The sequence below is a fragment of the Bos grunniens genome, chromosome 11 (genome assembly GCF_055505025.1).
Source record: "Bos grunniens cultivar Pamir isolate PY7600 chromosome 11, Bosgru_T2T1.0, whole genome shotgun sequence".
NCBI lineage: Eukaryota > Metazoa > Chordata > Mammalia > Artiodactyla > Bovidae > Bos > Bos grunniens.
In genome coordinates this window covers 63,963,194-63,987,086 of record NC_141175.1, presented here as the reverse complement: position 1 = coordinate 63,987,086, position 23,893 = coordinate 63,963,194, and the positions used below count along the sequence as shown (strand labels likewise).

The following is a 23,893-nucleotide window of genomic DNA, read 5'->3' as shown; positions in this document are numbered from 1 at the left end:
TTAAAGATACTTTATTACTAAAAAAAAATTGCAAACTATCATCTGAGCCTTTAACCAGTTGTAATCTTTTTGTTGGTAGAGGGTCTTATCCCCATTGCTGAAGGCTGAAGTGGTTGTGGCAGTTTTTAAAAATAAGACAATGGTGAAGTTTGACACATTGGTTGACTCTTCCTTTCTCAAATATTTCTCTGTAGCATGCAATCCTATTTGATAAGCATCTTACCCACAGTAGAACGTCTTTCAAAATTGGAGTAAATCCTCTCAAACTCTGATGCTGCTTTATCAACTAGATTTACATAATAGACTATATCCTTTGTTGTCATTTCAACAGTCTTCATGTCCTCACCAGGAGTGGATGCCATCTGAAGAAGCCACTTTCTTTGCTTATCCATAAGAAGCAGCTTTTCACACATTGAAGTCTAATCATGAGGTTACAGCAATAAAGTTACATCTTTAGGCTCCACTTTAGTTCTCTTGCTATTTCCAACATATCTGCAGTTACTCTTTTCACTGAAGTTTTGGGGCTGCTCAAAGACATCCATGAAGATTGGAATCATCTGCTTCCAAACTCCTGTTAAAATTGATATTTTGAACTTGTCCCAGGTATCACAGATGTTTTTAATGGCATCTAAAAAGTGCCGTTTAGAAAACTTTTCAGAAAGGTTTTCAATTTACTTTGCCCAAGTCCATCATGGAAATCACTATCTATGGCAGCTATAGCCTTATGAAATTTATTTCTTAGATAATCAGACTTAAAAGTTGAAATGCCTCTTTGATACATGGGCTGCAGAATGGATATTTGTTAGCAGGCATGAAAACAACATTAATCTTGTTGTACACCTCTGTCAGCTCTTGGGTAACCACTTACGTTGTCATTGAGCAGTAATATGAAAGGAATCTTTTTTTCTGAGCACGAGGTCTCCACAGTGGTCTTAAAAATTTTTAGTAAACCATATTGTTAACAGTTATGCTGTAGTGCAGACTTTGTTGTTCCACTGATAACAGCATAGGCAGAGTAGATTTAGCATAATTCTTAAAGATCTTAGGATTTTCAGAATGGTAAATGAGCATTGGTTTCACCTTCAAGTCACCAGCTGTATTAGCCCCTAACAGATTGTTCTTTGAGGCTTTGAAGCCTGATATTGACTTCCCTCTGATTATGAAAGTCCTAAATGGCATCTTCTTCCCATAAAAGGCTGTTTTTTGTCTGCATTGAAAATCTATTATTTAGCATTGCCACGTTCATTAATGGATAACTTGCTAGAGTGTTTGCATTAGCACTTGCAGCTTTATCTTCCACTCCCTTGTTCTAGAGACAGCTTCTTTCCTTAAACCTTGTGAACCAACCTCTGCTAGCTTCAGAAGTTTCTTCGGCAGCTTCCTCACCTTTCTCATCCTTCACAGCATTGAAGAGTTAGGGCCTTGCTTTGGATTAGGTTTTGGCTTAAGGGAATATTAATGGCTGATTTGAGGTAGCCAGACTACTAAAACTTTTGTCATATCAGCAATAAGGTTGTTTCACTTTCTTATTCACATGTTCACTGGAGTAGCACTTTTAATATCCTCCAAGAACTTTTCCTTTGTATTCACAACTTGACTAACTGGTGTAAGAGGCCTAGCCCTTGGCTTGTCTTGGCTTTTGGCATGCCTTCCTCACTAAGCTTATTCATTTCTAACTTTTTTCTTTTCTAGAAAAATATTTGTCTATTTATGTTAGCCGTATTAGGTCTTAGTTGTGTGGCAGCACACAGGATCTTCACTGTGGCACATGGATGTGTGGGCTTAGTTGCCTCTCAGCATGTGAGATCTTAGTTCCCCAACCAGGGATTGAACCCATGTCCCCTGCCTTGCAAGGCCAATTGTTATCCACTGTACCACCAGGGAAGCCCTCATTGCTAGCTTTTGATTTAAAGTTAGAGATTTGTGACTCTTCCTTTGACTTGAACACTTAGAGGCCATTGTAGGGTTGTGGATTAGCCTAATTTCAACATTTTTATGTCTCAGAAAGTAAGAGGATCCTGCAAAGAGAGAGACTTTGGAGGAAAGGCTGGTCAGTGGAGCAGTCAGAACACACACAACATATATTTTGACAGTTTGCTGTCTTATGAGTGCAGTTCTTGGTGTCCTAAAACAAGTAGTGTAGTAACATTTAAAAATCACTGATTTCCATAACAAATATAATAATAACAAAAAAGTTTGAAATATTGTGAGAGTTACCAAAATGTTACTCAGAGACACAAAGTGAGCAAATGCTGTTAAAAAAAAAAAAAATTGGCGCAGACAGCCTGGGTGGAAGGGGTGTTTAGGGGAAAATGGATACATGTATATGTATGGCTGAGTCCCTTTGCTCTTCACCTGACACTACCACAACATTGTTAATTGGCTATACCCCAATATAAAATTTTAAAATGTTTGGGGGGAAAATGGCGCAGATACCTAGTCTTGACGTGGGATTGCAACAAATCTTCAGTTTGTAAAACACACTATATGCAAAGCATGATAAAGCAAGGCTTTATAAAATGATGTATTCTTCTAGTATGTTTTAATTGCCATAGAATATTCTGTTATATAGGGGCTTCCCAGGTGACTCAGTGGTAAAGAATCTGTCTGCTAGTGCAGGAGATGCAAGTTCGATCACTGGGTTGGGAAGATCCCCTGGAGGAAGAAATGGCAACCCGCTCCTTGCCTGGAAAATTCCACAGAGGAACCTGGCGGGCTACAGTCCATGGAGTGACAAGAGAGTCAGGCACGACTGAGCATACATATTCTGTTATATAGAAGTAAACTGTGTATATATTAGAGAACTAGTTGTTTAAAGCTACTACTACTTTCAGTAAACATTCTGTGTCTTTCTCCTTGTTCACATTTCCATGAGGTTTTCTGAGAGGTGAGTTACTTAGTTGGAAGAGTATGCTTATCTTCCACTATTGACTATTACCATGATGCTCCTCAAAGTGGTTGTATACCAATTTTTACATTTTCACTAGCAAGGTATTCTGTTTCTCTATGTTTTTTCCAACACTTGATGTTATTTTATAGTACTATATTTATGAATCTAATGCATGTGAAATTATATTTAATTTGCACTTCTCTGAGGATAAAATTTAGGATCTGTTTTATATTTCTGGCTTTTCTGGTGGATCAGACAGTAAAGAATCTGTCTGCAATGCAGGAGACCCCAGTTTGATCCCTGGGTCAGGAAGATCTCTGGAGGAGGAAATGGCAACCCATTCCAGTACTCTTGCCTGGAGAATTCCATGCACAGAGAAGCCTGGTGGGCTACAGTCCATGGGGTCACAAAGAGTCAGACACGACTGAAGTGACTTAGCACACAGCACATGATATGTTCTGTTGTGCTATTTATCTATACTTATGCTAACACCAGAGAAGGCAGTGGTACCCCACTCCAGTACTCTTGCCTGGAAAATCCCATGGATGGAGGAGCCTGGAAGGCTGCAGTCCATGGGGTTGCTAAGAGTCGAGCACGACAGAGCGACTTCACTTTCACTTTCCACTTTCATGCATTGGAGAAGGAAATGGCAACCCACTCCAGTGTTCTTGCCTGGAGAATCCCAGGGACTGGGGAGCCTGGTGGGCTGCCGTCTATGGGGTCGCACAGAGTCGAACACAACTGAAGCGATTTAGCAGCAGCAGCAGCATGCTAACACCACACTGTCTTTATAATAAGTTTTTATATTTGGTTTGTCAGGATCCTTCATGCATTGCTGTACTTCATAATTGCTTTTGTTACATTTAGTATTTATAAAAAGACTTACTGGGATTTTTTTATTAGAACTTTATATTTTATTGGAAATTCCATTTATAGATAAGTCTTTTCATCCATGATTATTGTGTAAGGTGAAACTGGTGAAAATTTTATCCTTTTTTTACCTTATGTAATGTTTTATTGTAGTTCCCATGAAGTTCTTCCCTATCCTTTATAACATACAGATATTATATCCAGCTTAATGTCAGACTCTTAATTTGCCCTGATGATTTGGTTGAAGTTTTTTAAATCCCATGTTGACAATCCTGTCATTTATAAATAAGCCAGCATAAATAGCCAACATCCTTGTATTGGTCCATAGACCTAACATTCCAGTTTCCTACGCAATGTTGTTCTTTACAGCATTGGACTTTACTTCCATCATCAGTCATATGGGAAATAGATGGGGAAACAGTGGAAACAGTGTCAGACTTTATTTTTCTGGGCTCCAAAATCACTGCAGATGGTGACTGCAGCCATGAAATTAAAAGACACTTACTCCTTGGAAGGAAAGTTATGACCAACCTAGATAGCATATTCAAAAGCCGAGATATTACTTTGCCAACAAAGGTTCATGTAGTCAAGGCTATGGTTTTTCCTGTGGTCATGTATGGATGTGAGAGTTGGACTGTGAAGAAGGCTGAGCGCCGAAGAATTGATGCTTTTGAACTGTGGTGTTGGAGAAGACTCTTGAGAAGCCCTTGGACTGCAAGGAGATCCAACCAGTCCATTCTGAAGGAGATCAGCCCTGGGATTTCTTTGGCAGGAATGATGCTAAAGCTGAAACTCCAGTACTTTGGTCACCTCATGCTAAGAGTTGACTCATTGGAAAAGACTCTGATGCTGGGAGGGATTGGGGGCAAGAGTAGAAGGGGACGACAGAGGATGAGATGGCTGGATGGCATCACTGACTCGATGGACGTGAGTCTGAGTGAACTCCGGGAGTTGGTGTTGGACAGGGAGGCCTGACGTGCTGCGATTCATGGGGTTGCAAAGAGTCGCACACGACTGAGCGACTGATCTGATTGTTTTTGCTTTGGCTCGGTCTCTTCATTCTTTCCTGAGCTATTTCTCCACTCTTCTCCAGTAGCATATTGGGTAACTATCAATCTGGAGAGTTCACCTTTCAGTGTCATATCTTTTTGCCTTTTCATGCTGTTCATGGGGTTCTCAAGGCAAGAATACTAAGGTAGCTTGCCATTCCCTTCTTCAGTGGACCATGTTTTGTCAGAACTCTCTGCCGTGACCTCTCTCGGGTGGCCCTACATGACATGGTTCAGTTTCATTGAGTTAGACAAGGCTGTGCTCCGTGTGATCAGTTTAGTTTTCTGTGCTTGTGGTTTTCATTCTGTCTGATAGACAAAGTGCCTGAAGAACTCTGGTTGGAGGTTCATAAAATTGTACAGGAGGCAGTGATCAAAACCATCCCCAAGAAGCAGAAATGCAAAAAGGTAAAATGTTTGTCCGAGGAGGCTTTACAAATAGCTGAGAAGAGAAGAGAAGCAAAAGGTAAAGGAGAAAAAGATATATCCGTCTGAATGCAGAGTTCAAAAGAATAGCAAGGAGGAATAAGAAAGCCTTCCTCAGTGATCAATGCAAAGAAATAGAGGAAAACCATAGAATGGAAAAGATTAGCGATCTCTTCAAGAAAATTAGAGACACCAAGGGAACATTTCATGCAAAGATGGGCACAATAAAGGACAGAAACGGTATGGACCTAACAGAAGCAGAAGATATTAAGGAGAGGTGGCAAGAATACACAGAAGAACTATGCAGAAAAGATCTTCGTGACCCAGATAACCATGGTGGTGTGATCACTCACCTACAGTCAGACATCCTGGAGTGGATCTCAAGTGGGCCTTAGAAAACATCACTACGAACAAAGCTAATGAGGTGATGGAATTCCAGCTTAATCTATTTTAAATCCTAAAAGGTGATGCTATGAAAGTGGTGCACTGAATATGCCAGCAAATTTGGAAAACTCACCAGTGGCCACAGGACTGGAAAAGGTCAGTTTTCATCCCAGTCCCAAACAAAGGCAGTGCCCCCAAATGTTCAAACTACCGCACAATTGCACTTATCTCACACTCTAGCAAAGTAATGCTGAAAATTCTCCAAGCTGGTCTTCAACAGTGCATGAACCAAGAACTTCCAGATGTTCAAGCTGGATTTAGAAAAGGCAGAAGAACCAGAGATCAAATTGCCAACATCTGTTGAAACATCGAAAAAGCAAGAGAATTCCAGAAGAACATCTATTTCTGCTTTATTGACTATGCTAAAGCCTTTGATTGTGTGGATCACAACAAACTGTGGAAAATTCCTCAAGAGATGGAAATAACAACCACCTTGCCTGCCTCCTGAGAAACCTGTATGAAGGTCAAGAGGCAACAGCTAGAACCGGACATGGAACAATGAACTGGTTCCAAATTGGGGAAGGAGTATGTCAAGGCTGTATATTGTCATGCTGCTTATTTAACTTCTATTTAGAGTACATTATGCAAAATGCTGGGCTAACTGAAGCACAAGCTGGAGTCAGGATTGCCAGGAGAAATATCAATAATCTCACATATGCAGATGACACCACCCTTACGGCAGAAAGTGAAGAAGAACTAAAGAGCCTCTTGATGAAAGTGAAAGAGGAGAATGAAAAAGTTGGGTCAACATTCAGAAAACTAAGATCATGGTATCTGGTCCCATCACTTTAGGGCAAATAGATGGGGAAACAGTGGAAAACACAAGAGACTATTTTCTTGGACTCCAAAATCACTGCAGATAGTGACTTCATGAAATTAAAAGACACTTGCTCCTTGGAAGAAAAGCTGTGATCAACCTTGCCAACATATTACAAAGCAGAGACAGTACTTTGCCAACAAAGGTCTGTATAATCAAAGCTCTGGTTTTTCCAGTAGTCATGTATGGATGTGAGAGTTGGACTGCGAAGAAAGCTGAGCGCTGAAGAATTGATGCTTTTGAACTGTGGTGCTGGAGAAGACTCTTGAGAGTCCCTTGGACTGCAAGGAGATCAAACCAGTCCATCCTAAAGGAAATGAGTCCTGAATATTCATTGGAAAGACTGATACTGAAGCTCCCAAAACTTTGGCCACCTGATGGGAAGAACTGACTCATTGGAAAAGACCTTTGATTCTGGGAAAGATTGAAGGCAGGAGGTGAAGGGGACGACAGAGGATGAGATGGTTGGATGGTATCACCGACTCAGTGGACATGAGTTTGAGCAAGCTCTGGGAGTTGATGATGGACAGGGAAGCCTGGCATGCTGCAGTCCATGGGGTTGCAAAGAGTTGGACATGAAAGAGCGACTGAACTGAACTTCTATTGGTCCAGGCTTTCATTAGAATTATTCTCAAGTCTTGCTATCAATTATGATGTTTGCTTTTTGTTTTTGATAGATAGCCAGCAAACTTCTATTTCATTACCTTGCTTGGATTTTTATTATGACGAGTAAATTTTATAAATTATTTTTATCTGTTGGGATATTTTGTGCTTTTATTTTATTATAACTGTTTTCTTGCATCACGTAATGGTCCAATGTTGAATCATCCTTGCATTTCTGGATGAACTCTGCTTAATTTTGATTAAAAAAATACAGTGTTGAAATGTAATATTTTAAGATTTTGCATGTATGTTCCTAGGTGAATTTGGCCTCTAATTTACTTTCTTTGTATCCTTCTGGTTTGGTATCAAAGTTTTAAAGCTACAGAAATTTTTCTTTGGAGTCTAGTTTTTATTTCTTTACAGACTTTCCTTAGCATTTTTCAAAATTTTACCTGATACCTTCATTCTCTGCGGCTTTATTAGACTCTTTATTGTTCAGTCACTAAGTCATGTCTGACTCTTTGTGACCGTATGAAGTACAGCATGCCAGTCTCCCCTGTCCTTCACTATCTCCTGGAGTTTGCTCAGATTCATGTTCATTGAGTCAGTGATGCTATTTAACCATCTCATCCTCTGCTGCCCTCTTCTCCTCTTGCCTTCAGTCTTTCCTGACATCAGGGTCTTTTTCAATGAGTTGGCTCTTTGCATCATGTGGCCAAAGTAGTGGAGCTTCAGCTTCAGCATCAGTCCTTCCAATGAATATTCAGGACAGATTTCCTTTAGGATTGACTGGTTTGATCTCCTTGCAGTCCAGGGTTCTCTCAAAAGTCTTCTCCAGCACTACAATGCAAAAGCATGTATTCTTCGGTCTTCAGCCTTCTTTATGGTCCAACTCTTACCTACGTACATGACTACTGGGAAAACTATAAGTTTAACTATATGGACCTTTGTCAGCAAAGTGATGTCTCTGCTTTTTAATATGATGTTTAGGTTGGTCATAGCCTTCCTTCCAAGGAGCAAGTGTCTTTTAATTTCATGGGTGCAGTCACCATCCACAGTGATTTTGGAGCCCAAGAAAAGAAAATCTATCACTGTTTCCACTTTTTCCCCATCTATTTGCCATGAAATGTTGGGACCAGATGCCATGATCTTAATTTTCTGAATGTTGAGCTTGAAGCCAACTTTTTCACTCTCCTCTTTCACTTCTATCAAGGGGCTCTTTAGTTCCTCTTCACTTTCTGCCATTAGAGTGGTATCATCTGCATATCTGAGGTTATTGATATTTCACCCGGCAATCTTGATTCCAGCTTGTGCTTCAGTCAGCCCGGCATTTCGCATGATGTACTCTGCATAGAAGTTAAATAAGCAGGGTGACAATATATAGCCTTGACATATTTCTTTCCCAATTTGGAACCAGTCCATTGTTCCATGTCTGGTTCTAACTTCTTGGCCTACATACAGATTTCTCAGAAGACAGGTGAGGTGGTCTGATATTCCAGTGTCTTTAAGAGTTTTCCACAGTTTGTTGTGATCCACACAGCCAAAGGCTTTAGCATAGTCATTGTAGCAGAAGTAGATGTTTTTCTGGAATTCCTTTGCTTTCTCCACAATCCAACAAATGTTGGCAATTTGATCTCTGGTTCCTCTGAATTTTCTAAACCCACCTTGAACATCTGAAAGTTCTTGGTTCACATACTACTGGAGCCTGGTTTGAAGGATTTGGAGTGGAATCTTACTAGCATGTGAAATGAGTGCATTTGTACAGTCATTTGAACATTCTTTGGCATTGCCCTTCTTTGGGATTGAATCTGGGTTCAAATGTTCAGATTAATGTATGTATATGTACTCTGTTCAGCAGCTACAGTGTTTGTGCTTGCTACCCACAGTGCCCAATATGAGGATTCATGTCTTTATTTCAGGAAAACTCTCACCAATCCTGTTTTTAAATATTGTGTGAGCACTATTCTTTCCCATCTCTTCTAGAATTCCTATTAAACATATCAGGGGTAGTTCTGCTATAAGTAATGGTATCTGATTTTCTGTGCTTTGGACTGTAGACACAGCTATTCTTTAGTTGACAGGAAGTCTAGAGATATGCTAACTCAACATTGTCATCAGGGGACCTACATTTTTTTTGGCTTCCTTATTGTGTCAGCTTTCTGACAGTTTCAGTCATCCCTGTCTTACTCTTGCTGCCTCAAAAGGAATCTCTTTTTTTGCTCTGGCTGCTTTCAAGATTACCGCCCCCCGTCCTTTTTTTTTTTTTCCCAGCAGTTATACTTTGTTGGGCTTTAATATATTTTTAATTATATTATTGTTGATGGGATTCATAGATAACTTGAATCTCCCTTGATGTCTTTCATTGATTTTAGGAAAGGCTCAAGCATTACCTCTTTAAATATCACTTCTGCTCATCATCTTTTCACTTCTCTGGCTCTAATTATATATATACGGTCTATTTTTCACTATACTCTCCGTGTCTTACACTCTTTTCTATATGTGTTCCTTTTGTTACTCATGCTTCATTCTGGGTATTTTCTTCTGAGCACTCTTCTAGTCCACTGCTATTTTTCTTTCAGTCATCTAATCTGATATTAAATGAGTCGTTTTGAGTTCATAGTTTTAGGTACTTTATTTTTTTTTTTTAGTTTTAGAATTTTCATTTGATCCAGCTTTAGAGTTTCTATTCCCTGCTGAAATTCCCAGTCTTGCCTTTTTTTTTTTTTCTTGAGTATTTGTGGCATAGTTGTTTAAAGTCTCTGCCTCATAATTCCATTATCTGAATATATATCATTTTTATTGTCTAACATCACTCTTTTTTTTTTTTAACATGTAGTTTTGTCATATTAGAGGCTCAATTATTTTTCAGTGAGAGCTGGACATTATATATAGACAATGTAGGGCGACTTGAGGCCTAGGATGGTCTCTTCCCACAGAGGGTTTTACTTTTGACAGGCCCCTTGGGCCACTAGCAGTCCAGGGTCATTTTAATAATTTCAAATTTGGACTAATTTGAAATTGTGGTTTTTCAGTTTCTACCTGGACTAGTCTATTTCTTGTTAACCTTTTCCCCCTTACTCCTAGCGTGTGACCTTTTAAGGTCCCAGTCTGAAGTGTGGGCATTACCTTGTCCCTCCTCTTTGGGCTTCTGAACTCTAGTTTTTGTCTCCTTAGCTCAGAGAAGCTTTAAAAAGCTCTGCTCAGCTTCTCATACTGTCAGCCATCTCTGGAACTGGCCCCCATCCCTTGAGAAACATCTAAAATGGGCTCTCTAGCTTTTTAATTGTTTTCCGTGGAAGGGTTGATATGGTTACTTAGAATGCCATTACTTGAAGTAGAATTCCCCAAGTTCTATATTTCTCCTCTGTTCCTTATTGTACAACAACTAATTTTCTTTTTGCCTCATAGTTACAAGATTCCTTGTGTCTGTGGGCATTGTGTATAAGAGTTCTAATGAAATTTTTTATACTTACATGTTTTTTTCACTTTTTATTTTACAGATGTTATAACTTTTTTATGTCTTTGACTTTTTTAATCAATTCAATCTCTAATTCTTATTCTCATCTCTGACCATTCTAAACATGTTTAAAATCTTTGTCGTTATATAAACTTAGTTTTTCCTTGAATGACCTTTAATTCTTATTGTTGATTTTTGTTACTTTGGTGTCCTAGTGTTTTTATTTCTTCTTGTGTATAGTTTTGAATATTTTTAATGTGACCATTTTGAGTAGGAATTTGTGAGTTCTGTTGTCTCACCTTTCCCTTCTACATTCAGTACTCTGTGCCTGGTAGGTTTCTTTGCCGCTTCTACCTCCCTCTCAGCACCCACTCCCCATGTAAGAATTTGGTATAAAAATGGTAGCTTACATTAAGGATATCACAGATTAAGTCACTGAGTCAGTTGTTAACTTGTTTCATTTCCTGGGTTTGAGGCTTTATCAGAATCTCCCCTTGCAATGCTTTATCAGAGTCTCTCCACCTGCAATGCAGGAAACCCTGGTTCAATTCCCGGGTCGGGAAGATCTGCTGGAGAAGGAATAGGCTACCCACTCCAGTATTCTTGGGCTTCCCTTGTGGCTCAGTTGGTAAAGAATCCACCTGCAATGCAGGAGACCTGGATTTCAGTCCCTGGGTTGGGAAAATCCCCTGGAGAAAAGAAAGGCTACCCACTCCAATATTCTAGCCTAGAGAATGGGTCACAAAGAGTCGGACACGACTGAGCGACTTTCACTTTCTTTCCCCCATCTTAGTTTCGTAACTTTCTAAAACTTGTAATCTGTTGTTAGCAAATTTTCTAATCATTTTTACCACTGTAAGCAAATTTTTATGAACCAAGGTGGCTCTTCCTAGGGCCTAGCTTCAGTGAAGTAGTTTCATTTCAGTGGAACACTTACACACTGAGCTGCTTCATCCAAACCTGGATGTACTACACTATTTGGTAGTCCACTGACCCTTTTTAGTTTTGTTTCTTTTTTTTATGATGTGATTCAGTCTGAGGTAAACAACTTCCCTGATGATTTATGCTTGCCAAAACCTTTAGATCAGACTTTAGATGCATACTTTAGTTTGACTGGAAATACAGAAGATGGGGTACAAGTTAAACAACATTTAGGGGAAATAAAGTTCAGAATGTGGGACATTCATTGAGGAAACTGGCTGGACTCTTCTGAAAGTCCAAGACATTGTTTTCTTTAGATGAGAATAAGGACACAACCAACCAACCAAATGCAATGTGTGAGACGTAATTGAATTTTTGTCTCCCCCGCCCCCCGAAAAATAAACAAGACATTTTGACTTTTACAACTCAATGGTAAAGACTAACGACCTATTTTTTTTTAATGGGCACAGTATGTGAATAGACATTTCTCCAAGGAAGATATAAAACTGGTCAGTAAGCATATGAAAAGAGACTCTATCATTAACCATTAGGGAAATGCAAATCAAATACACAGTGACATACCATTTCACACTCACTAGGATGGCTTTAGTAAAAAATGGCTGGTAATGACAGGTGTTGACAGAATGTAGAGAAATTGAAACCCTCATGCACCGCTGGTGAGCATGGAAAATGGTACAGTTGCCTTGGAAAACAATTTGGCAGTTCTCAGAAAGGTTAAACACAGTGTTACCATATGACCCAGGAATATCATTCTAGTCATAATAGCCCCGAGGTGGAAACAACCAATCTATGGATAAATGTAATTCAGTAATAAAAAGGAATCATGAAATTAAAAGATACTTACTCGTTGGAAGGAAAGTTATGACCAACCTAGACAGCATCTTAAAAAGCAGAGACATTACTTTGCCAGCAAAGGTTTGTCTAGTCAAGGCTATGGTTTTTCCAGTGGTCATGTATGGATGTGAGAGTTGGACTGCGGAGAAAGCTGAGCGCCAAAGAATTGGTGCTTTTAAACTGTGGTATTGGAGAAGACTCTTGAGAGTCCCTTGGACTGCAAGGAGGTCCAACCAACCTATCCTAAAGGAGATCAGCCCTGGGTGTTCACTGGAAGGACTGATGTTGAAGCTGAAACTCCAGTACTTTGGCAACTTGATGCGAAGAGCTGACTGGTTGGAAAAGACCTTGCTGCTGGGAAAGATTGAGGGCAGGAGGAGAAAAGGACGATAGAGGATGAGATGGTTGGATGGCATCACTGACTTAATGCATATGAGTTTGGGTAAACTCTGGGAGTTGGTGATGGACAGGGAGGCTTGGCGTGCTGCAATCCATAGGGTCGGACACTACTGAGCTGAACTGAAGGTGCTAATACGTTCTACAGAATGGATGAACCTTCAAAACATTAAGTGAAAGAAGCCAGTCACAAAATGGTAGATATTGTATGTTTCATTTACAGTAGATCCTCCTTATTTGCAGATTCCCTATTTACAAACTCTCCTACTCACTGAAATTTATTTGTAAGTCTGAAATCAGTTACTTGAGATATTTTCATAATCTTTTCAGACACACAGAGCAGTGAAATATCTGAGTCATCTGTTTGCTGAGGCTAAACAGAACACAACACTCTGGCTTCTTGTTTCAGCTCACATACTGTAAACAGGTGTCTTTCAAAATCTATTAAGTGCCAGCCACATTTTTCACATTTTTGTTGATTTCACAGTCTTAAACTGACCCATAAGCATAGTACCAAAGTGCTATCTAGTATTCTTAGGAAGCTTTTATGGAAAAAATATTAGTATTAGATAAACTTTGTTCAGACTTGAGTTGTTGTACTTTAGGCCAGGAGTTCATTAATGAGTCAACAATAAAAGTAGTTATATAAGAGAAGCGTACAAGTATAAAGCAAGTATCTGTGTTGATCAGATGAAATGTTTTGACCAGAAGCTTGAAGGAACCTAACTTGTTGTTTCCTTCTTGAGCAGTGTTTGGTACTTGCTAATTCAGTGCTTTCAGCTTTATGGGAACACAAGTATGACAGATAACAAGGATCAACTATATAGGAAATGTCCAAAGAAAGCAAACCTATAGCCACAGACAGTAGATTAGTGATTACCCAGGATTAGAGGAGAGTAAGAAACAGGGAGTGACTGCTAATGAATATGGGATTTCTATTTGGGATGATGAAAATTTTCTGAAATTGCATACAGTGATAGTTGTACACCTCTGTGAATATATGAAAAATCTTGCTTTTTACACTTTAAATGGGTAAATTTTATGGTATAAGAATTATATATCAATAAAGCTATTTAGACAAAGATAATTGAGAGTAATGGATATATTTTGAATTATCAATTGAGTAATGGAGAATATGGATTTGTTAATTTTCAAAGATGGGAAAACAGTATTACTGTTTTGTATGAAATATCTTTGTTGTTAGGAAATGCCCACAGAGATATTTGGGAGTAATTTATTCGGTCTGCAAGTTAATTTCAAATAGTTCAAGAATTTTTAAAAGACTGTAGAGCGAGAAAGAGAAAGCAAGTGTGGCAAAATGATAGCAGTTATTGAATCTAGATGGAAGGTATGTGGTTATTCATTGTACTTTTCTTTCATGCTCTTTTTTTTTTTTCTTTCCTGTTTGAAACTTTTCAAGATAAAAAACTGGGTGGGGGAGACTTTTTGCACTTTCAGCACTATGGAAAAATCTTTTATTCTTCTAACCATAGGCTTCTTTAGTTATGCTTGTTGTAACATAAAGCAAAACCATATATACCCACTGAATCTATCTGTGTATGCCAGAAACAGAGACCATTAAAACCAAAGAAGAGGGAATTCCCTGATGGCCCAGTGGTCAGGACTCTAAATGCTCACTGCTGAGGGCCCAGTTTCAGTCCCTGATTGGGGAACTAAAATCCCACAGTCCAAGTAGGGCAGCCAAAAACAGCAACAAAGAAGAGTAAGAGGAATATACTACATTTCATATGTAGTATATGAAATCTTTTTATTATCAAATGTCTAAATTTAATTCCCTATGTTTTTTTAAGTTAGATAGTCATCACAATTTATGGAACAATACAAGGATATATAAAGAAAATCTATATTAATAGTCTGTGTGATACATGTGTATTAAATACTTATTAATGAAAGACTCCACATAGAGTCTGTGTGTGTGCACATGTACTCAGTTTGGTTTTAACGCAGGCAGATTCTTTACCACTGAGCCACCTGGTAAACCCTATAAGTGTTTGTATCAGTATCTATTTATCTGCTAAGCTCTATAGTAGGTGATGGAGAAGCAAGGAGAACTCCTGTGCCTTTGAGGAGCTCACTGTTTACAGGAAGAGTCAGATGCATAAATAAATGTAAGATACTGTAGAATCCACCTGCCAATGCAGAAGATGCAGGTTTGATCCCTGGGTTGGGAAGATCCCCTGGAAAAGGAAATGGCAATCCACTCTAATATATTCTTGCCTGGGAAGTCCCATGGACAGAGGAGCCTGTCCATGGGGGTTGCAAAAGAGTCATATGCAACTTAGCGACTAAACAGCAACAACTGTATAAAATATGGATAAAGAATTATAGGAAGAACTTTTGATGATGGCAGAATAAGTAATTCAGGGAAAAAAAAGTAATTGAGGACAAGTTGAAAGATAAGCAGAATATAAAAACATCTGCTAGAAGGCATTTTAGAGCAAAAAAGAAAATAAAGATTTATGGAGCTCAGATTCAGGAAAGCTGAAAATTCATAAAGGTGAACATGGCCTTTGGATGCAGTTTTTCCATATAAGCTTCTGCTGATTTCAGAAATAGTAGCTTAGATAATGAAGCTAGTTGAATAGCACTTTTTTGAAGCATGGTTGGAATTCATATGCCCTGCAAGAGGAGATATTGATAAATTACCCATGCATTTATGTTAGACCCTGAAAAGATAACATCTAGCTATAAGGATATAAAAGAAGTAGACAGGCCCTTATAGAAACAGAAGCCCAGCTTCAAATCATCAATTCCTGAAATTAAATTAAGGACATTATGAATTGATAGTAGCCTTAGAAGCATGCCTGAACCAAACTAAAGGATAGTTCAGAAAACACTATCCAGGTATATACTACTGTATATTACATAGATAAACAACAACAAGGAACTACTGTATAGCACAGGGAACTACATTCACTATCTTGTAATAACCTATAATAGAAAAAAATCCGGAAAAGAATGTATATGTTCAGTTATGTATATGTATATGCACTTATTTTGTTGTTGTTCAGTCAGTCAGTCGTGTCTGACTCTTGTGACTCCATGAACTGCAGCACACCAGACTTCCCTGTCCTTATTATCTCTGAGTTTGCTCAAACTCATGTGCATTGAGTTGGTGATGTCATCCAACCATCTCATCCTCTGTCATCCCCTTCTCCTCTTGCCGTCAATCTTTCCCAGCATCAGGGTCTTTTCCAGTGAGTCAGCTCTTCCCATCAGGTGGCCATAGTATTGGAGCTTCATTTTCAGCATCAGTCCTTCCAATGAATATTCAGGGTTGATTTCCTTTAGGATTTGACTGATTTGATCTCCTTGCTATCCAAGGGACTTTGAAGAGTCTTCTTCAGCACCACAGTTTGAAAGCATTGATTCTTCAGTGCTCAGCCTTCTTTATGGCCCAACTGTCACATCCATACATGACTACTGGAAAAACCATAGCTTTGACTGTACATGTATATATATAGCTGAATCACTTTGCTGTATACCTGCAACTAACAAAACATTGTAAATCAACTACATTTCAACTTTTAAAAAGAATATCTAGAATGAAACATACGTGGAGAAAGAGAACATCATCCAGAATCTCAAATTATTGCTATAATAATGATTGCTGATGCACAGAAAAATCAAATAGACCAGGAGAACATTATACAACATAAATGTTAGCTAAGTAAACAGCTAGGGGAAAAAAAGATTCATAGGGACTCTAGATATTGGCATTATCAAAGAGACTCTATTTTTTTAAATTATAAATTTATTTTAATTGGAGGCTAATTACTTTACAATATTGTATTGGTTTTCCCATACACTGACATGAATCCGCCATGGGTGTACATGTGTTCCCCATCCAGAACCCCCCTCCCACCTCCCTCCCCATCCCATCCCTCTGGGTCATCCCAGTGCACCAGCCCCGAGCACCCTGTATCATGCATTGAACCTGGACTGGCAGTTCATTTCACATATGATAATATACATGTTTCAGTGCCATTCTCCCAAGTCATCCCACCCTCTCCCTCTCCCACAGAATCCAAAAGACTGTTCTATACATCTGTGTCTCAAAGAGACTTTAAATTTTGTTTAATATGTTGACGTCAGTAAAAGAAGAATTTTGACAGAGAATTGGAAACTATTAAAAAAGGAAAGGAATTTCTAGAACAAAAATAATAATCAAGACTGAGAACTTGTTGGGTTAGAAACTGATTAGACACCACAGGTGTGTTCTGTAGCTACTGAGAATCTATGGGCTGGATGCTATTTTTCAAACTATGTAGTAGCAGTCCACAACAAGATAGGAAATTTGTACCAGCATGTAGAACACATTGACCCTAAACACATCATTTAGTTCAACGGGCATTTAAAAAAATTTTTATTGGAGTATAATTGATTTACAGTGTCATGTTAGTTTCAAATGTACAAGAAGTGAATCAATTATACATATACAAGTATCCACTGTTTTAGATTCTTTTCCCATATAGGCCATTACAGGGTACTGAGTAGAGTTCCCTGTGCTATACAGTAGGTTCTTATTAGTTACCGATTTTATATATATTAGGTTGGTGCAAAAGTAATTCTGGTTTTTGCATTGTTGAAATTTGCCATTTGATATTGGAACCATCAGGCTTCCCAGGTGGTGCCAGTGGTAAAAAATCCTCTTGCCAGTTCGGGAGACGCTAGAGATGCGGGTTTGATCCCTGGGTCAGGAATATCCACCACTTGGAACCACCACTGCACTGTACATTCCTTAAAAATAGAAAAGGAACTACTAGATCTATAACCTATAGCAAACATGATAATTGGCAGTGCCATCTTAAAAATTTTCCCTTTGAGTCTGGGAATGAGACTAGGATGCCTTCTATCATTCCATTTATTCAAGATTGTACTGCAAGTCCTAGATGCAATGCCTTAGTAATCAAAGCTATAAGAATTGAAAAAAGGAAGAAATAACCTATTGTTATTCACATACAATATGACCACAGATATTTAAGATTCTAGAAAATACAAAAGAATCCAAAATAAGGCTGCTAGATATAAGGACTATATATTTTAATCAATTATTTCTATATAACAGCAACAAAGTGAAATTTTAGAAAGACATCATTTACAATAACATCAAAACCCCCCAAATATATAGAAGTAAATCTAAAGAAAGACCTCCACACAGTAAACTATAAAACACTGAGACTTGGTGGTTATTTAAAAGAAATTATTGAGAAAAATCTTCAAAACATAAGTAAATGGAGTATATGTTATAATCTTAAGTTTAAACTCAGTATTTTGGAGATGTTGACTACCTCAAATTAATCTATAATTTAGTGTAATCCCAAATCAGAATCTCAATAGGGCTTTTGCAAGGAGAGCAATATAGTACTTCAAGCTCTGATTCTAAAATATATCTGGATATTCAGTGGGTCAGCTAGCCAAGACACTGCTGAAGATGAAGAATATTGTGGGAAGAGTTGTTTTATTGGCTATTAAGAACTATTATAAAACTACCGTAGTTAAGATAGTGCCATTTTAGGTGTAAGGATGGATAGATATCAAGTTGTAACTAACTCTGAGAAATGGACATATGTCTTTAAAAGAAACCCCAGGTTAAAGATACTACTACTAATGCAAGCACAAGTAAACAAGAAAAAGAGTTTTTAGTCAGCCATTTTATCTTACCCAGTTTCTTCTTAACAGATTCTAAGCATTTGGATATTACAGATTATTCCTTACTCTTGAAACTCTTTAGAGGAACCTATTTACTAGATTTAGTAGGCTCAGATCATGAACTCCTTATTGCCAAATTCAGACTGAAATTGAAGAAAGTCTAGACCATTCAGGTATGACCTAAATCAAATCTCTTATGACTACAGTGGAAGTGAGAAATAGATTTAAGGGACTAGATCTGATAGCGTGCCTGATGAACTATGGATGGAGGTTTGTGACATTGTACAGGAGACAGGAATCAAGACCATCCCCAAGAAAAAGAAATGTAAAAAAGCAAAATGGCTGTCTGAGGAGGCCTTACAAATAGCTGTGAAAAGAAGGGAAGTGAAAAGCAGAGGAGAAAAGGAAAGATATACCCATTTGAATGAAGAGTTCCAAAGAATAGCAAGGAGAGATAAGAAAGCCTTCCTCAGCGATCAATTCAAAGAAATAGAGGGAAACAATAGAATGGGAAAGACTAGAGATCTCTTCAAGAAAATTAGAGATATCAAGGAAATATTTCATGCAAAGATGGGCTCAATAAAGGACAGAAATGGTAGGGACCTAACAGAAAAGGAAAGTGAAGTCGCTCAGTCATGTCCAACTCCTTTGCGACCCCATGGGCTGTAGCCTACCAGGCTCTTCAGTCCATGGCATTTTCCAGGCAAGAGTACTGGAATGGGTCGCCATTTCTTTCTCCAGGGGATCTTCCCAAAACAGGGATTGAACCCGGGTCTCCCGCATTGCAGGCAGACGCTTTACCGTCTGAGCCACCAGGGAAGCAGAAGATATTAAGAAGAGGTGGCAAGAAGACACAGAAGAACTGTACAAAAAAGATCTTCATGACCTAGATAATCATGATGGTGTGATCACTCAGACATCCTGGAATGTGAAGTCAAGTGGGCCTTAGGAGGCATCACTACAAACAAAGCTAGTAGAGGTGATGGAATTCCAGTTGAGCTATTTCAAATCCTGAAAGATGATACTGTGAAAGTGCTTCACTCAATATGCCAGCAAATTTGGAAAACTCAGCAGTGGCCACAGGACTGGAAAAGGTCAGTTTTCATTCCAATCCCAAAGAAAGGCAATGCCAAAGAATGCTCAAACTATCACACAGTTGCACTCATCTCACATGCTAGTAAAGTAATGCTCAAAATTCTCCAAGCCAGGCTTCAGCAATATGTGAACCGTGAACTTCCAGATGTTCAAGCTGGTTTTAGAAAAGGCAGAGGAACCAGAGATCAAATTGCCAACATCCACTGGATCATGGAAAAAGCAAGAGAGTTCCAGAAAAACATCTATTTCTGCTTTCTTGACTATGCCAAAGCCTTTGACTGTGTGGATCACAATAAACTGTGGAAAATTCTGAAAGAGATGGGAATACCAGACCACCTGACCTGCCTCCTGAGAAATCTGTATGCAAGGCAGGAAGCAACAGTTAGAACTGGACATGGAACAACAGACTGGTTCCAAATAGGAAAAGGAGTATGTCAAGGCTATATATTGTCACCCTACTTATCTAACTTATATGCAGAGTACATCATGAGAAATGCTAGGCTAGAGGAAGCACAAGCTGGAATCAAGATTGCTGGGAGAAATATCAATCTCAGATATGCAGATGACACCACCCTTATGGCAGAAAGTGAAGAAGAACTAAAGAGCCTCTTGATAAAAGTAAAAGAGGAGAGTAAAAAAAGTAAAAGAGGAGAGTAAAAAAGCTGGATTAAAGCTCAACATTCAGAAAACTGAGATCATGGCGTTTGGTCCCATCACTTCATGGAAAATAGATGGAGAAACAGTGGAAACAGTGACTGACTATTTTTCTGGGCTCCAAAATCACTGCAGATGGTGATTGCAGCCATGAAATTAAAAGACGCTTACTCCTTGGAAGGGAAGTTATGACCAACCTAGATAGCATATTCAAAAGCGGAGATATTACTTTGCCAACAAAGGTTCATGTAGTCAAGGCTTTGGTTTTTCCTGTGGTCATGTATGGATGTGAGAGTTGGACTGTGAAGAAGGCTGAGCGCAGAAGAATTGATGCTTTTGTACTGTGGTGTTGGAGAAGCCTCTTGAGAGTCCCTTAGACTGTGAGGAGATCCAACCAGTCTATCCTAAAGGAGAGGAAGTCCTGGATGTTCACTGGAAGGACTGATGTTGAAGTTGAAACTCCAATACTTTGGCTACCTGATGTGAAGAGCTGACTCATTGGAAAAGACACTGGGAAAGATTGAGGGCAGGAGGAGAAGGGGACGACAGAGGATGAGATGGTTGGATGGCATCACCGACTCAATGGACATGGGTTTCGGTGGACTCCGGGAGTTGGTGATGGACAGGGAGGCCTGGCGTGCTGTGGTTCATGGGATTGCAAAGAGTCAGACATGACTGAGTGACTGAACTGAACTGAACTCAATAGAATCATAATACTGTTTATATAGCAAGTTTAGTAGTTACTTTGAATGAATTTATTGTGTGCTTAAGTTACAATTTTGAATCTTTTTTGGTTTTAGATCTGCTGAATTGGGTCCTACTTTATTGACAAGACCTGGACAGCCAACACTTACCAGAGTGCCACCACCCATTCTTCCAAGGCCATCACAGCAGACAGGAAGCGGCAATTTGAACACTTTCAGACCTGCTTACAGTTCATTTTCTTCTGGATATGGTGCCTATGGAAATTCATTTTATGGAAGCTATAGCCCTTATAGTTATGGATATAACGGGCTGGGCTATAACCGCCTTCGTATAGATGATCTTCCACCTAGTAGATTCGTTCAGCAAGCTGAAGAAAGCAGCAGAGGTGCATTTCAGTCCATTGAAAGTATTGTGCATGCATTTGCCTCTGTCAGCATGATGATGGATGCTACTTTTTCAGCTGTCTATAACAGTTTCAGAGCTGTATTGGATGTAGCAAACCACTTTTCCCGATTAAAAATACACTTCACAAAGGTTTTTTCAGCTTTTGCATTAGTTAGGACTATAAGGTATCTTTATAGACGGTTACAGTGGATGATAGGTTTAAGAAGAGGCTTGGAGAATGAGGACCTATGGGCAGAAAGTGAAGGAACCGTGGCTTGCCTTGGTGCTGAGGACAGAGCAGCTAACTCAGCAAAATCTTGGCCAATATTCTTATTCTTTGCTGTTATCCTTGGTGGTCCTTACCTCATCTGGAAACTGCTATCTACTCACAGTGATGAAGTAACAGGTAAGAATAATAGAATGGGTTTAACAACCATGTAACAAGGATTTCCCTGGTGGTCCAGCAGTTAAGACTTCACCTTCCAACGTAGAGGGTGTAGGTTCAATCCCTGGTCAGAGAGCTATGATCCCACATACCTCACAGCCAGAAAACCAAAACATCCAAACAGAAGTAATGCTAAATTCAATAAAGACTTTTAAGAAATGGTATACATGAAAACAAAAAATACTATATATATGTATAAGTCTTAAATTTCAATAATAGATTAGTTAGCTTTTTTATATTCGTTTGTATTTAATCTTTTGATTGAGTTATTTTTTTTTCAGTTAAGAACTTCAAAACTGGAAGAGGAACATACAGCAAAAACAGACTTGTTGATTTATTCTTTGTTAGTTCAGTTTAACAGCACACATTACTTAACTACTGTTCACAAAGTACTAAACTTGATGCTGTAGAAGATACAGAGATAACATAGGGAATTAAATCCCTTATCCTTTTTAAAACATACTGAGAGAGAAGTGAGACACATATATAGGTAATTGTAGTGAGGCATAAAGAGTGTAAGGAGTATGACAGTTGGTGAGAAACATAAGATTTATGGAACCTTTTTTATATGCAAGACACTGTGCTAAGTATTTTGAGTACTTTACTCATTTAATTCTTAAAACAATCCTAAGAGGAATTATTCTCATTTTATAAGTGATAGAACTGAAGTTCAAAGAAGTTACTTGCTCAGGGTCACATCTTTAATAAGCTAGAACCAAAACCAAAATGAGGCATCTTTGACTGTTAAGCCCCTACTCTGTCAACTGATACAGAATATTATCTCAATTTAGAATTGAAGCTGACATTTTTTGACTATTTGTATCTAGAAAGAAGTAGCATCTAAGTTAGATTTTGGAAAGACAGATACTGTTCCATCAGTTATGTAGGAAAAAAACAAGACTGTGAAGCAGATGGAAAAGCTTGAACAAAAGTATATAGGCAGGAACTATAAGAATTGTTCATCAACTGTCCTATAATATTAGATAGAAGGATACTGGGAAGTAAAGCTGAGAAATTATATTGGAACCTAGAAATGGACGATCTTAATTTCCACGGAGAGGAGTCAAAAGATGAAGCCTCCTGTAAGAGAGTAGGAGAGGATACGATCCAAGACAGGTGAAAAGGAGAGGTGATTTTTTAATCTGAGGCCAGAGAGGGAGCATGTGTCCATTAGTAAAGTTTTATTAGAACACAGCCACATTCATTCATGTGCATTTTATTATGGCTGCTTATGTACTGAAAGACCAGAGTTGAGTAGTTTATAACAGAGACCCTATGTTTGTTGGCACTCTTGTTGCCTTGCACTTGTTCTACACACTGCATATCTCAGTATTATAACTTGACGATGTATTGAGTGTGACATGTATTGTTAAACTGCAGTACATATTTCTTATTATGAGTGCAGACATACCTCATGAGAAAAGAACAGTGAAGTGTACTTTGAATGTCACACTTTGAAGGTACAGTATTGTCTGGATTATTCTAGTATTAGGTGGCAAAGCATTGCATTTGTTATGCAGTGACAACATAGCTATGTTAAAGTGATACAATATACATCACCATTCCCAGACTGAGCACTCATCACAGTATTCCCAACTGACAGGAAGTCAACAGTCAGAAAAATCAGAAAATTCAAAATGGGATATCTCATCAGAGCAGAATTCCCTCACCTGTAAACAGGGTGGGGGAGAAGGAACAAACAAAGAAAAAATAAGCCTTCAGTCAAAGTAAGTTTCTGAGAGGCTTCTTTGTCAGATTAGCAAGGAAATCTGTTTACCACTGGTTATTGCAACAACCAAGGAAATATGTTCAGAGAAAGTAAACTTGTTTGAGACTATTAACATTTCAGGGAGAACAGTTTCTGGAAGAGTATTTGAAACAACAGCAATAGTCATTTTAAAACTAGGCAAATGGATTTACTTGGCTTGAATGGATTTACCTGGCTCATGAGGACCCAATAGATACTGATACTGTTTGGTAGTTTATTGGAAGAGTACTGTTGAATTTGAAATGATTGAAGGTGTTGCCTCTGTGAACAGACTGCAGGGAACAACTACAGATGAGTATTTTCAAAGCAGTTGGAAAACACACTAATCCAACCCAACTTGAAGTTACATCTACAGAGATGTATTGTAACTAATGGTAAAAATTTGTGTGTAACAGAAGACTGGGCAGGACAAAATTTACAGAATTTTGAAAATACAGTTTT

At 38.6% G+C, this 23,893-nt stretch overlaps 1 protein-coding gene across 1 annotated transcript in view; it reads left to right on the top strand.

The window, feature by feature from the left end:
- The window catches only part of PEX13 (peroxisomal biogenesis factor 13), a 32,975-nt gene that overhangs the window by 2,232 nt on the left and 6,850 nt on the right, over positions 1–23,893 (top strand). The window contains exon 2 of the mRNA XM_086326781.1: positions 20,951–21,645. Coding sequence (XP_086182907.1) covers positions 20,951–21,645 — 695 coding nt within the window. The remainder of the gene's footprint in view (positions 1–20,950; positions 21,646–23,893) is intronic.